This window comes from Salvelinus alpinus, chromosome 25, assembly GCF_045679555.1.
Source record: "Salvelinus alpinus chromosome 25, SLU_Salpinus.1, whole genome shotgun sequence".
Classification (NCBI taxonomy): Eukaryota; Metazoa; Chordata; class Actinopteri; order Salmoniformes; family Salmonidae; genus Salvelinus; species Salvelinus alpinus.
Window position 1 is genome coordinate 28,338,674 of NC_092110.1, and position 14,129 is coordinate 28,352,802.

At 48.4% G+C, this 14,129-nt stretch overlaps 1 protein-coding gene across 1 annotated transcript in view; it reads right to left on the reverse strand.

The window, feature by feature from the left end:
• The window catches only part of LOC139553765 (tyrosine-protein kinase receptor-like), an 85,776-nt gene that overhangs the window by 20,112 nt on the left and 51,535 nt on the right, over nucleotides 1–14,129 (reverse strand). The window contains exons 11-12 of the mRNA XM_071366409.1: nucleotides 13,241–13,339; nucleotides 12,829–13,003 (exon numbers count right to left, since the gene is read on the reverse strand). Coding sequence (XP_071222510.1) covers nucleotides 12,829–13,003; nucleotides 13,241–13,339 — 274 coding nt within the window. The remainder of the gene's footprint in view (nucleotides 1–12,828; nucleotides 13,004–13,240; nucleotides 13,340–14,129) is intronic.

Sequence of the window (14,129 nt, forward strand, 5' to 3'; positions counted from 1 at the left end):
GGAAGTAAAAGCAGGAAGTGTACCCTTCAATCTGTGTTGTGATTTGTTGAATCAACTACTCAAAAGACATTACAAAAAATACATTCCATTGTTTGATCCACATAAGTTAGCATCATTTGAATGAACATTCTACATAGTGCAAATGAGGGTTGGTTCACCCTTGCCTGGTTCACCAACTACTTGCCTGGTTCACCAACTACTTTGCAGACAGAGTTCAGTGTGTCAAATCGGAGGGCATGTTGTCCGGTCCTCTGGCAGTCTCTATGGGGGTACCACAGGGTTCAATTCTCGGGCCGACTCTTTTCTCTGTATACATCAATGATGTTGCTCTTGCTGCGGGCGATTCCCTGATCCACCTCTACGCAGACGACACCATTCTATATACTTCCGGCCCTTCCTTGGACACTGTGCTATCTAACCTCCAAACGAGCTTCAATGCCATACAACACTCCTTCCGTGGCCTCCAACTGCTCTTAAACGCTAGTAAAACCAAATGCATGCTTTTCAACCGTTCGCTGCCTGCACCCGCACGCCCGACTAGCATCACCACCCTGGACGGTTCTGACCTAGAATATGTGGACATCTATAAGTACCTAGGTGTCTGGCTAGACTGCAAACTCTCCTTCCAGACTCATATCAAACATATCCAATCCAAAATCAAATCAAGAATCGGCTTTCTATTCCGCAACAAAGCCTCCTTCACTCACGCCGCCAAACTTACCCTAGTAAAACTGACTATCCTACCGATCCTCGACTTCGGCGATGTCATCTACAAAATAGCTTCCAATACTCTACTCAGCAAACTGGATGCAGTTTATCACAGTGCCATTCGTTTTGTTACTAAAGCACCTTATACGACCCACCACTGCGACCTGTATGCCCTAGTCGGCTGGCCCTCGCTACATGTTCGTCGTCAGACCCACTGGCTCCAGGTCATCTACAAGGCTATGCTAGGTAAAGTGCCGCCTTATCTCAGTTCACTGGTCACGATGGCTACACCCACCCGCAGCACGCGCTCCAGCAGGTGTATCTCACTGATCATCCCTAAAGCCAAAACCTCATTTGGACGCCTTTCCTTCCAGTTCTCTGCTGCCTGCGACTGGAACGAATTGCAAAAATCTCTGAAGTTGGAGACTTTTATCTCCCTCAACAACTTTAAAAATCTGCTATCCGAGCAGCTAACCGATCGCTGCAGCTGTACATAGTCCATCTGTAAACTACCCACCCAATTTACCTACCTCACCCCCCATACTGCTTTTATTTATTTACTTTTCTGCTCTTTTGCACACCAGTATCTCTTCTTGCACATGATCATCTGATGATTTATCACTCCAGTGTTAATCTGCTAAATTGTAATTATTCAATTTATTGCCTACCTCATGCCGTTTGCACACATTGTATATAGATTCTCTTTTTTTTTCTACCATGTTATTGACTTGTTTATTGTTTACTCCATGTGTAACTCTGTGTTGTCTGTTCACACTGCTATGCTTTATCTTGGCCAGGTCGCAGTTGCAAATGAGAACTTGTTCTCAACTAGCCTACCTGGTTAAATAAAGGTGAAATAAAAAAATAAAAAAACATTCTACATGACCATGGCAAACCAGCATCAGTTGATAGACCATTCCAAAATACAATGGAAATTATTGCAAGTGTACCTACGAGTTTACCAGATTGCCAGGGTTAGAGCTTCCAAGCCCATTCTATTCATTCTATTTCTATGCAGTAAACTATGGTGGCAAAATTACAAACTTTGTTATGCACATGCGTTGTACGAGCCTTAAAACCTGTACATTTCCACTTGCTGTTTCTCTCATGTAAGAAAAAGACAGTGTTTTTCCTCTATTTTCTGAGCAACTTGGTCACGCGGCCAAAGACAAAGAGCCTCAGAGTGAACACAGTTTTTGGTCCATCCTGTTTTTTTCGTATCTTTCAAAGGCACAGCTGTGTGGAGACATGACGAGAACAGATGCTAGCTTGAGCATCAGCGACACTTCTATCCGCTGAAAGGAGTGACAAAACTGGCGTCACTTGTTTGTGCGCAATGTTCCCACCATGCTCTCACATACCTGCTAAACTGCCACGTAGACAGAGGTTGTAATTCCCTATAAAGGCTGAGACCCAACTCTTGTGAGTTGGGCTCTTAAATATGCGCTGTTGTTGAGTGGATTGTTAACCAGCTCCAGATTTGCAAATCTTCTAATAAAAAGTTGTTGTTTTGAAAAATCTGCCGTCTCTCTTCCTTTTGATTAGAATTTCCACGACAAAAACACATGAGGAGACCACTGAAGGCCATGTTTGGTGTCACGCCCTGTTCTGTTTCACCTGTCCTTGAGATTGTCTCCACCCCCTCCAGGTGTCACTGATTTTCCCCAGTGTATTTAACCCTGTGCCAGTTCGTCTTGTACGTTTTCCAAGTCAACCAGCATTTTTCCCATTCTCCTGCTTTTTGCTATTCTCCTTTTTCTAGTCCTCCCGGTTTTGACCCTTGCCTGTTTCTGGACCCTGTACTCGCCTGCCTGACCCTTCTGCCTGCCTTGACCACGAGCTTGTCTGCCACTCTGTACCTCCTGGACTCTGATCTGGTTTTGACCTTTTGCCTGTCCACGACCATTCTCTTGCCTACTCCTTCTGGATTTATACACACTGCAAGACCAACTATCTGCCTCCTGTGTCTGCATCTGGGTCTCGCCTTGTGTCATGATAGTACGAACTGGCCATGACAGACCCAGCAGACTTGGACCAGCTCCGCCACGCTGTCTCCCTGCAGGGAGCCACCATTGGGAGACATGAGGAGTTGTTACAGGGCCTTTTGGAAGGGCTCAGATCCTTGACGGAACGCCACGACCATGGGTTAAAGGCTATTATGGAGCAAATCAGGGAGTTAGCTCAGCGGCTGCCTGCCACCTCTGAAAAAACCCAATCACCCAGTAATTTTTTCCCTCTCTGTGGTGAGTTTGTACAGCCTATCCCGGCTCCCCGAGAACCCCGCTTACCTCCGGAGCGATAATCGGGGAATCCTGGTGCCTGCCGGGGTTTTCTTTCTCAGTGCTCACTTATTTTCGAGTTACAGCCGTCTTCGTTTACTTCAGACCAATCAAAGATAGCGTATATCATTACGCTAATGTCGGAAAGGGCGCTCTCCCCTGGCTACGGCAGTTTGGGAGCAACAATATGCCATTTGTGGTCATCTGGAGGAATTTATGGCAGAGGTGAGAAAGGTATTTGAGTCTCCGGTATCTGGGAGAAAGGCGGCCAGTAAACTGCTTGACTACTTACGTAAAAACTCCCGTAGTGTGGCAGACTACGCGGTTGATTTTCACACGTTGGCGGCCGAGAGTGCCTGGAATCCGGAGTCTCTTGTCGATACTTTTCTGCATGGATTATCTGAGGATGTAAAGGATGAGCTAGCTGCTCGGGAATTGCCGATGGAATTGACTCTTTTATCGCCCTAACCATCAAAATCAATGGACGCCTAAGGGAACGTAGGAGTGAGAAGAGGTCTGGTCTCGGGCACACTGGTGCACCCGCTATGGCTTGTTCACCTTCGAGGCAATCCGGAAGTTTCTAAAGGCAGCTTTTCCGAGAGGATTCGAAGCCCCCCGAGCACTCTCGTGAATCTACGATGGGTGAGTTGGATACTCCTGAGCTTATGCAGTTGGGAAGAGCTAAGTTATCAGTTGGGGTACGCTCACGGAGGATGAACAGTAACTGTTGTCTGTACTGTGGAGGGGCATTTTATAGCTACCTGTCCTATTAGGAAACCCTTGTTTCTAGTGGGTACCAGCACTATGGTGAATCAGACTGGGAGTTCCCTAATTCCCATCACCCGCACACCCTTTTTTGTGCTTGTGCTGTGGGGAGACCAATCTAAGTCTCTCCGAGTGCTCATTGACTCTGGGGCTGATGAAAGTTTTATGGATGCCGCTATTGCTTCGGAGCTTGGTATTCCCACTCAGCCTCTCTCTGTTACCATGGATGCTAGGGCACTGGATGGCCGCTCTATAGGGGAAGTCACTCATAGTACTGTGCCCGTTCAATTACGGGTTTCTGGTAACCACAGTGAGACCATACAGTTCCTCCTCATTGCATCTCCCCACGTTTCAGTCGTTTTGGGATTTTCCTGGCTACAAAAGCACAATCCGGTGATTGACTGGACCACAAGCTCCATCCTGGGGTGGAGCCCATTTTGCCATTCCCACTGCCTTCAAGCAGCACAGCCTTCCCCAAGTCATTTTCCTCAGGATGTTAGCAAGACTGTGGATGTCTCTGCTATTCCCACTGAATACCATGATCTCCTAGAAGTGTTCAGTAAGGCACAGGCTACTTCCCTTCCCCCGCACTGTCCTTATGACTGTGCCATTGATCTTCTCCCAGGCACTACACCACCTCGGGGTCGGTTGTATTCTCTGTCCGGACCAGAGACCAAAGCTAATGGAGGAGTACCTAGGGGTTTCTGGCCACTGGGGCCGTCCGTCCGTCTGCATCTCCAGCCGGCGCAGGTTTTTCTTTGTGGAAAAGAAGGACAAGACCCTGCGTCCGTGCATTGACTATCAGGGACTTAATGACATTACGGTAAAAAAATCGTTATCCCCTTCCTCTCCTCGACATTTGAACCTCTCCAGGGAGCCACCATATTTTCCACGTTGGACCTTTGGAATGCCTACCAACTGGTTCGGATACATGAGGGGGATGAGTGGAAGACAGCCTTCAACACAGCCAGTGGACATTATGAGTACCAGGTCATGCCATTTGGACTCACAAATGCCCCCGCTGTTTTCCAGGCTTTGGTCAATGATGTGCTCCGGGACACGCTAAACCGTTTTGTGTTCGTTTACCTTGACGACATCCTGTTTTTTTCCTGATCTGCCCAAGAACATGTACTTCATGTCAGACAGGTTCTTCAGCGTCTCCTGGAGCAGCAATTGTTTGTGAAAGCCGAGAAGTGTGAGTTCCACCACTCTACTATCACCTTTCTGGGATATGTCATTGTTGAGGGCAATGTTCAGATGGATCCTAGAAAGGTGAAAGCAGTGGTGGATTGGCCTCAACCAACATCCAGGGTGCAGTTGCAACGGTTTCTTGGTTTTGCTAACTTCTACCGCCGTTTCATTCAGGATTGCAGCACCCCTCTCGGCACTCACCTCTCCCAAGGTACCGTTCAAATGGTCTCCAGCTGTCGACAAAGCCTTTGTGGACCTGAAGCACCGGTTCACATCAGCTCCCATCCTCATTCATCCGGAGCCCTCGCGTCAATTTGTGGTGGAAGTTGATGCTTCGGATGTTGGAGTGGGGGCCATCCTGTCCCAGCGATCTGCCCAGGATCAAAAGCTTCATCCCTGTGCCTTCCTGTCCCATTGTCTCAATCCTGCAGAGAGGAACTACAATGTACACAATCGAGAACTCCTGGCGGTTAAAATGGCGTTGGAAGAGTGAAGGCACTGGCTGGAAGGAGCAGAACAGCCATTCTTGGTCTGGACCGACCATAAAAACTTGGAATATCTCCGTACAGCCAAGCGCCTCAACTCCAGGCAGGCCCGGTGGGTGCTCTTGTTTACCAGATTCAACTTCACCATTTCCTTCCGCCCAGGGTCAAAAAATGTGAAGCCTGACGCTCTCTCCCGCCTATACAGTTCCTCTGCCACACCCTCGACCTCCGAAACCGTTCTCCCTACCTCATGCCTTGCTGCCACTATGGATTAGGGTATTGAAAACCTGGTTCGCGAGGCGCAACGCTCCCAGCCTGGACCTAAAGGGGGCCCGGCTAACCGGCTGCTTGTCCCTAACCCAGTCCGGTCCCGGGTCCTGGAATGGGCTCATTCCTCCAGGCTGACCTGTCATCAAGAGTCCTGTCGTACACTAGCCTTCCTCCGACAACGGTTCTGGTGGCCCACAATAGTTTCTGACGTCTCTGCCTTCGTCGCCGTGTGCACAGTGTGTTCTCAGAATAAGACTCCACGGCAAGCTCCTTCTGGCCTCCTTCTGGCCACTACCGGTCCCTCATCGTCCCTAGTCTCATATATCTCTGGACTTTGTCACTGGGCTCCTTCCGTCTGATGGCAACACTGTCATTCTGGCGGTAGTCGATCGGTTCTCCAAGGCCGCCCATTTCATCCCTCTCCCCAAACTACCTTCTGCCAAGGAGACGGCCCAGCTTAGGGTGCGGCATGTCTTCCGGATCCATGGACTCCTGGTAGACATGGTCTACAATCGGGGTCCTCAGTTTTTGTCTCAGTTCTGGAAGGCATTCTGCACCCTTATTGGGTCGTCGGCCAGCCTGTCATTGGGATTCCATCCTCAAACCAACGGTCAGTCGGAGCGAGCCAACCAAGATCTGGAAACCACCTTGAGATGCCTGGTCTCAACCAAACTCACTACCTGGAGCTGTCAACTGGTCTGGGTGGAGTATGCCCGGAACACCCTTCCCTGTTTGGCCAAGGGACTCTCCCCTTTGGAGTGCTCCATGGGGTATCAGCCTCCACTCTTCCCAGAACAAGAGCAGGAGGTCAGCGTACCCTCGGCCCAGATGTTTGTCCGCCACTGTCGACGTACCAGGAGAAGAGCCAGGGCGGCTATTCTCATGACCAACTCCAGGTATCGTCAACAAGCGGACCGTGGCCGGACTCCAGCTCCCCGCTACCGCACTGGGCAGAGGGTATGGCTTTCCACTCGGGACCTGCCCCTGTGGGTAGAGTCCCGCAAACTATCTCCCCGGTTCATTGGTCCTTTTCCCATCTCCATCTCCTGCTGTCCATCTTGTGTTACCCCGTACCCTTCGTATCCACCCTACTTTCCATGTGTCCAGAATTAAACCTGTGTCTCCTGTCCTTTGTCTTCTGTTTCCAGGCCCATCCCTCCCCCCGGGTAATTGATGGCCAGTGTATACGGTGAGATGCCTCCTGAAGGTTCGACCATGGGGCAGGGGTTTCCAGTACCTGGTTGACTGGGAGGGTTATGGTCCGGAGGAGAGGTGCTGGGTTCCTGCTAAAGACATCTTGGACCCAGCCCTCATCGCCGATTTCCACCGCCGACACCCCGGGCAGCCAGGTGGCGTCCCTAGGGGGGAAGGGGGGGTACTATCACACCCTGACTGCCATTTTCACCCCTTTCTGGAACTTTGAGGGTTTATGACTAAGCCACTCTAATAATTTAAGATCTCTCTGGTGCCCCAAACCCCCCCCCCCCAAATTCTCTCAGCCTCTCAGAAACTGTGGTACACCACTGGTTAAAAGGGGTAAGGATAGGCAATGAGAAGATATGGGGAGCTTCTTTATTAGCATTGGTGTCTAACTGGAATTAATGGCAGCCATAACCAGACTAATTGGAATTAATAGCAGTAGGGGCATAATCCTGATTTTACTTATGCAGATAAATAAAACAAAGGCATGGGAAATATCAGAAATGTTGTAATATAATTATTACCAACCAATCATAAATACTGTTTATACAGGTTTTATACCAATTTTCTGTATAAATAGCCTGGATCCCGAGCGGCACAGGAACACTGCATCTCAGTGCAAGAGGCGTCACTATAGTACCTGGTTTGAATCCAGCTATCACATCCTGCCGTGATTGGGAGTCCCTTGCTGTCTCTGCCTGGCCGGTTCCCCTCTCTCCACTGGGATTCTCTGCCCCTAACCCTATTACAGGGGCTGAGTCACTGGCTTACTGGTGCTCTTTCATGCCGTCCCTAGGAGGGGTGCGTCACTTGAGTGGGTTGAGTTACTGACGTGATCTTCCTGTCTGGGTTGGCGCCCCCCCTTGGTTTGTGCTGTGGTGGAGATCTTTGTGGGCTATACTCGGCCTTGTCTCAGGATTGTAAGTTGGTGGTTGAAGATATCCCTCTAGTGGTGTGGGAGCTGTGCTTTGGCAGAGTGGGTGGGGTTATATCCTTCCTGTTTGGCCCTGTCCGGGGGTATCATCGGATGGGGCCACAGTGTCTCCTGACCCCTCCTGTCTCAGCCTCCAGTATTTATGCTGCAGTAGTTTATGTGTCGGGGGGCTAGGGTCAGTTGGTTATACCTGGAGTACTTCTCCTATCTTATCCAGTGTCCTGTGTGAATTTAAGTATGCTCTCTCTAATTCTCTCGTTCTCTCTTTCTTTCTCTCTCTCGGAGAACCTGAGCCCTAGGACCATACGTCACGGCAAACCGGGCATGAGGGCTCCTTGCTGTCCCCAGTCCACCTGGCCTTGCTGCTGTTCCAGTTTCAACTGTTCTGCCTGCTGTTATGGAACCCCTACCTGTTCAACTCTTAATGATCGGCTATGAAAAGCCAACTGACTTTTATTCCTGATTATTATTTGACCATGCTTGTCATTTATGAACATTTTGAAAATCTTGGCTCTCTCTAATTCTCTCCTTCTCTCTCTCTTTCTCTCTCTCGGAGGACCTGAGCCCTGGGACCGTGCGTCGGGGCTGCCGGGCGTGATGGCTCCTTGCTGTCCCCAGTCCACCTGGCCTTGCTGCTATTCCAGTTTCAGCTGTTCTGCCTGCGGTTATGGAACCGCCACCTGTCCCGGACCTGCTATTTTCAACTCTTGATGATCGGCTATGAAAAGCCAACTGAAAATTATTAATGATTATTATTTGACCATGCTTGTCACTTATGAACATTCTGAACATCTTGGCATAGTTCTGTTATAATCTCCACCCAGCGCAGCCAGAAGAGGACTGGCCACCCCTCATAGCCTGGTTCCTCTCTAGGTTTCTTCCTAGGTTTTGGCCTTTCTAGGGAGTTTTTCCTAGCCACCGTGCTTCTACACCTGCATTGCTTGCTGTTTGGGGTTTTAGGCTGGGTGTCTGTACAGCACTTCGAGATATTAGCTGATGTACGAAGGGCTATATAAAATAAACTTGATTTGATTTGATAGGGCGGCGCACAATTGGCCCAGCATCGTTGGGGTTTGGCCTGAGTAGGCTGTCATTGTAAATAAGAATTTGTTCTTAACTGGCTTCCTAGTTAAATAAAGGTTAAATAAAAAATTTAATAAATATATGTAAACAGAGCATGAATGAACATTTATGCAATCATTCCCCTAAAACTGTCTCGCTAGCTAGCTAACAAACATACAGAGCAGATAAATTCTTCAAATTAATTATTTAACACAATATCTTATCACTTGACTGGCAAACCATAGTTTACCAATTCCCTGACCCAATTGGCTGACCTTTATCCCATTTTAAGAAAGTTCATGTCCATTCTAGTATTCTAATTCCTAATTCTATGGGGGCGAACTCCTGGGGGTCCCCCAAGAGCCCCTGGGTCCCCAGCCTTGCGGGAGATGTGGCGGTGTGTGGTAAGCCAGTGCTTTTAACATCTAGTGTTGTAATAAGGCCGCGTGACTAGGACAGCAAATCAAATAAATTAGTTCAAAGCCTTGGTTTGGCAGGGGTCAGATTAGGGAGAGAGAGTGAGCACAGATAGACTAATCTAAGTCTCTATCTGGTGAGTCATGCTTCTCACTCTGCTCCAGTCTTTCTCGCGCACGCACGCACACACACACACACACAGCGCAGGAAGGCAGGCAGGGGCTGAGCCCACGTCATACTCTTCCTCCCCTAACTTGGATGATTTGAAAATCAATCTTGATACTCCAGAGACTTGCCTATATTGATCGGTCTAGCAGATCCGTGACACGAAGTAGTATTTAATCAGTTGACTGATTTTTCAGGTTGTGCTGCTTCCTGCCAGCTGTCAATACTGATGTACAGATGCAATCATTGGTCAAGGGGCTTGTTTCAAGCATCTTCTGCGCCGCAGAAGGGGCAGACGGTGCGATCTTCTGGTCAGGCTCCGTAGACGGGCACATCGCTCACCGCTCCCGAGTATACTACTCGCCAATGTCCAGCCTCTTGACACCAAGGTAAACGAAATTCGAGCAAGGGTTGCCTTCCAGAGAGACATCAGAGGTTGTAACATTCTCTGTTTCACGAAAACATGGCTCACTCGGGATATGTTATCAGATTCGGTACAGCCAATCGGTTTCTTCACGCATCGCAGCGACAGAAACAAACATCTCTCTGGTAAGAAGAAGGGCGGGGGTGTATGCCTTATGATTAACGAGTTGTGGTGTGATCATTACAACATACAGGAACTCAAGTCATTTTGTTCACCTGACCTAGAATTCCTTACAATCAAATGCCAACCTCATTATCTACCAAGATAATTATCTTAGATTATAATCACAGCCGTGTATACCCCCCCCCTTTTAACAAAGCTAATCTGAAAAAAAGGCTCCCTAAATTTTATCAGCATATCGAATGCGTGACCCGGGCTGGCAGCATTCTGGATCATTGCTACTCTAACGTCCGTGACGCATACAAAGCCCTCCCTCGCACTCCTTTCGGCAAATCTGACCACAATTCCATTTTGTTGCTCCCAGCCTATAGACAGAAACTAAAACAGAAAACGCCCGGGCTCAGGTCTTTTCAACGCTGGTCCGACAAATCGGATTCCACGCTTCAAGATTGCGTTGATCATGTGGACTGGGATATGTTTCAGATAGCCTCAGACAACAACATTGATGTATACGCTGATTCGGTGAGCGAGTTTATTAGCAAGTGCATTGGTGATGTTGTACCCACAGTATCTATTAAAACCTTCCCCAACCAGAAACCATGGGTTGATGGCAGCATTCGCGCAAAACTGAAAGCGCGAACGACTGCTTTTAATCACGGCAAGGCGACCGGAAACATGACCGAATACAAACAGTGTAGCTATTCCCTCTGCAAGGCGATCAAACAAGCTAAGCATCAGTATAGAGACAAACTGGAGTCGCAATTCAACGGCTCAAGACACAAGACGTATGTGGCAGGGTCTACAGTCAATCATGGATTACAAAAAGAAAACAAGCCCCGTCGCAGACATGGAAGTCTTGCTCCCAGAAAAATTATACAACTTCTTTGCTCGCTTTGAGGAAAATACAGTGCCACTGACACGGCTCGCAACTAAAACCTGCGGGCTCTCCTTCACCGCGGCCAACGTGAGTAAAACATTTAAACGTGTTAACCCTCGCAAGGCTGCGGCCCAGATGGCATCCCCAGCCGCGTCCTCAGAGCATGCGCAGACCAGCTGGCTGGTGTGTTTACGGACATATTCAATCAATCCCTATCCCAGTCTGCTGTTCCCACATGCTTCAAGAGAGCCACCATTGTTCCTGTTGCCAAGAAAGCTAAGGTAACTGAGCTAAACAATTATTGCTCCGTAGCACTCACTTCCATCATCATGAAGTGCTTTGAGAGACTAGTCAAGGATCATATCACCTCCACCCTACCTGACACCCTAGACCCACTCCAATTTGCTTACCTCCCCAATAGGTCCACAGATGACGCAATCACAATCACACCGCACACTGCCCTAACCCATCTGGACAAGAGGAATACCTATGTAAGAAAGCTGTACATCGATTACAGCTCAGCATTTAACACCATACCCTCCAAACTCATCATTAAGCTCAAGACCCTGGGTCTCAACCCTGCCCTGTGCAACTGGATCTTGTACTTTCTGACGGGCCGCCCCCAGGTGGTGAGGGTAGGAAACAACATCTCCACCCCGCTGATCCTCAACACTGGGGTTCCACAAGAGTGCGTTCTCAGCCCTCTCCTGTACTCCCTGTTCACCCATGACTGCGTGGCCATGCACCCCTCCAACTCAATCATCAAGTTTGCAGACAACAATACAGTGGTAGGCTTGATTACCAACAACGACGAGACGGCCTACAGGGAGGAGGTGAGTGCCATCGGAGTGTGGTGTCAGGATAATAACCTCACACTCACACTCAACGTCAACAAAACAAAGCAGATGATCGTGGTCTTCAGGAAATAGCAGAGGGAGCACCCCCCTATCCACATCGATGGGACAGTAGTGGAGAAGGTGGAAAGTTTAAGTTCCTCGGCGTACACATCACAGACAAACTGAAATGGTCCACCCACACAGACAGCGTGGTGAAGAAGGCGCAGCAGCGCCTCTTCAACCTCAGGAGGCGGAAGAAATTTGACTTGTTACCAAAAACACACAAACTTTTACAGATGCACAATCGAGAGCATCCTGTCGGGCTGTATCACCGCCTGGTACGGCAACTGCTCTGCCCACAATCGTAAGGCTCTCCAGAGGGTAGTGAGGTCTGCACAACGCATCACCGGGGGCAAATTACCTGCCCTCCAGGACACCTACAGCACACGATGTCACAGGAAGGCCAAAAACAACCACCCGAGCCACTGCCCGTTCACCCCGCTATCATCCAGAAGGCGAGGTCAGTACAGATGCATCAAAGCTGGGACCGAGAGACTGAAAAACAGCTTCTATCTCAAAGCCATCAGACTGTTAAACAGCCATCACTAACATTGAGTGGCTGCTGCCAACATACTGACTCAATCTCTAGCCACTTTAATAATTAAAAATTGGATGTAATAAATGTGTCACTAGTCACTTTAAACAATGCCATTTTATATAATCTTTACATACCCTACATTACTCATCTCATATGTATATACTGTACTCTATACCATCTACTATGTCGCACGGCCATCGCTCATCCATATATTTTTATGTACATATTCTTATTCATTCCTTTACAATTGTGTGTATAAGGCAGTTGTTGTGAAATTGTTAGATTACTTGTTAGATATTACTGCACGGTCGGAACTAGAAGCACAAGCATTTCGCTACACTCGCATTAACATCTGCTAACCATGTGTATGTGAACAATAAAATTTGATTTGATATGGTTTAGTCTAGTGCAAAAGTGCTCTGATTGCAAAAACAGTTGTTGCCTGTAGCGTTCATGTTTCTACAACATTAGAAGAACATATCAAAACTTGCACCCACATGTATCTGTTGGTGGCTGGTACCCTCCAGGTCTGCACTCCTTTGAACGGGCCGTCCTTACCAACAGTGACATTGAAGTTGGTGTTGCGGTACGCGCTGTCACACTGGGCCTGGGTGGGGCCTCGGGGGCCACTGGCCCCACAGGATGTGAACCACCAGGTCATCAGGGACACCTCTGAAGAGAGGAGATAGACACGTCAGTCAACAAACAAACTCCCTGTGTTGCACAGAAAGAAGACAGACAAACAGACATATGGTAGAACAGCTGCTGAGGAAATCAAAGGAAATTACATTAATGGAAGCACCTTGTTTATTATGAAAAATGGCCAGGAAAAACCACTGTGAAAATCGAACCGCAAAGGCCATTGGTGATAGAAATGCTAAATATATTCCACTACAGCTGGTAGTGTACCTGAGGCAGAGGGCTCTGGGAGGGGGCTGAGGAAATCTAGCTCACTGATGGAGTCCATTTCATGGAAGAATCTGTGTCCGAGCAGCAGGGAGTTGAGATCTGAGAGGAGGGAGAAAGACACATTCATCGCTACAAAACATTCTCTTTCATACATTTTCCATTAATCATGGTCAATTCAAAGACAGAGACAGAGACAGAATTTAGAGTGTAGATTTGGTTTTGGAAGCAGCTTAAGGTCCACAACTTAGTAGATAAAAATACATACACTAAGAAAAAAAGGTTATATCTAGAGGCTAAAAGGGCTCTTTGGCTGTCCACATAGGAGAAACCTTTGAAGAACCCTTTTTGGTTCCAGGTAGAACCCTTTCCAAAGGGTTCTGCCTGGAACCAAAAATGGTTCTGCCTGGAACCAAAAAGGGTTCTCCTATGGGGACAGTCGAAAAACCCTTTCTAAGCATGTATGAGCTGCAGGGTGACAGACAGACAGAGACAGAGACAGAGACAGAGACAGAGACAGAGACAGAGACAGAGACAGAGACAGAGACAGAGACAGAGACAGAGACAGAGACAGAGACAGAGACAGAGACAGAGACAGAGACAGAGACAGAGACAGACAGACAGACAGACAGACAGACAGACAGACAGACAGACAGACAGACAGATGCATGCTGATCATATCCCGCCCAATTGGCGGCTGTCTGGCGTCGCCAACTTGAATGCCTTGCACGAAACCGGGCATACCTCTGCAAGCCCCCCTCCTCCCTTCCTTCCAATATTTACCCAACCGCATCTGGGTACAATGCCTATCAAATAAAACTAATGTTGGCAGGCTTCCCCCCAAATGTCTGACCAAAGAGCTTTATGGTAGATAACAATGGATGGAGCGAAG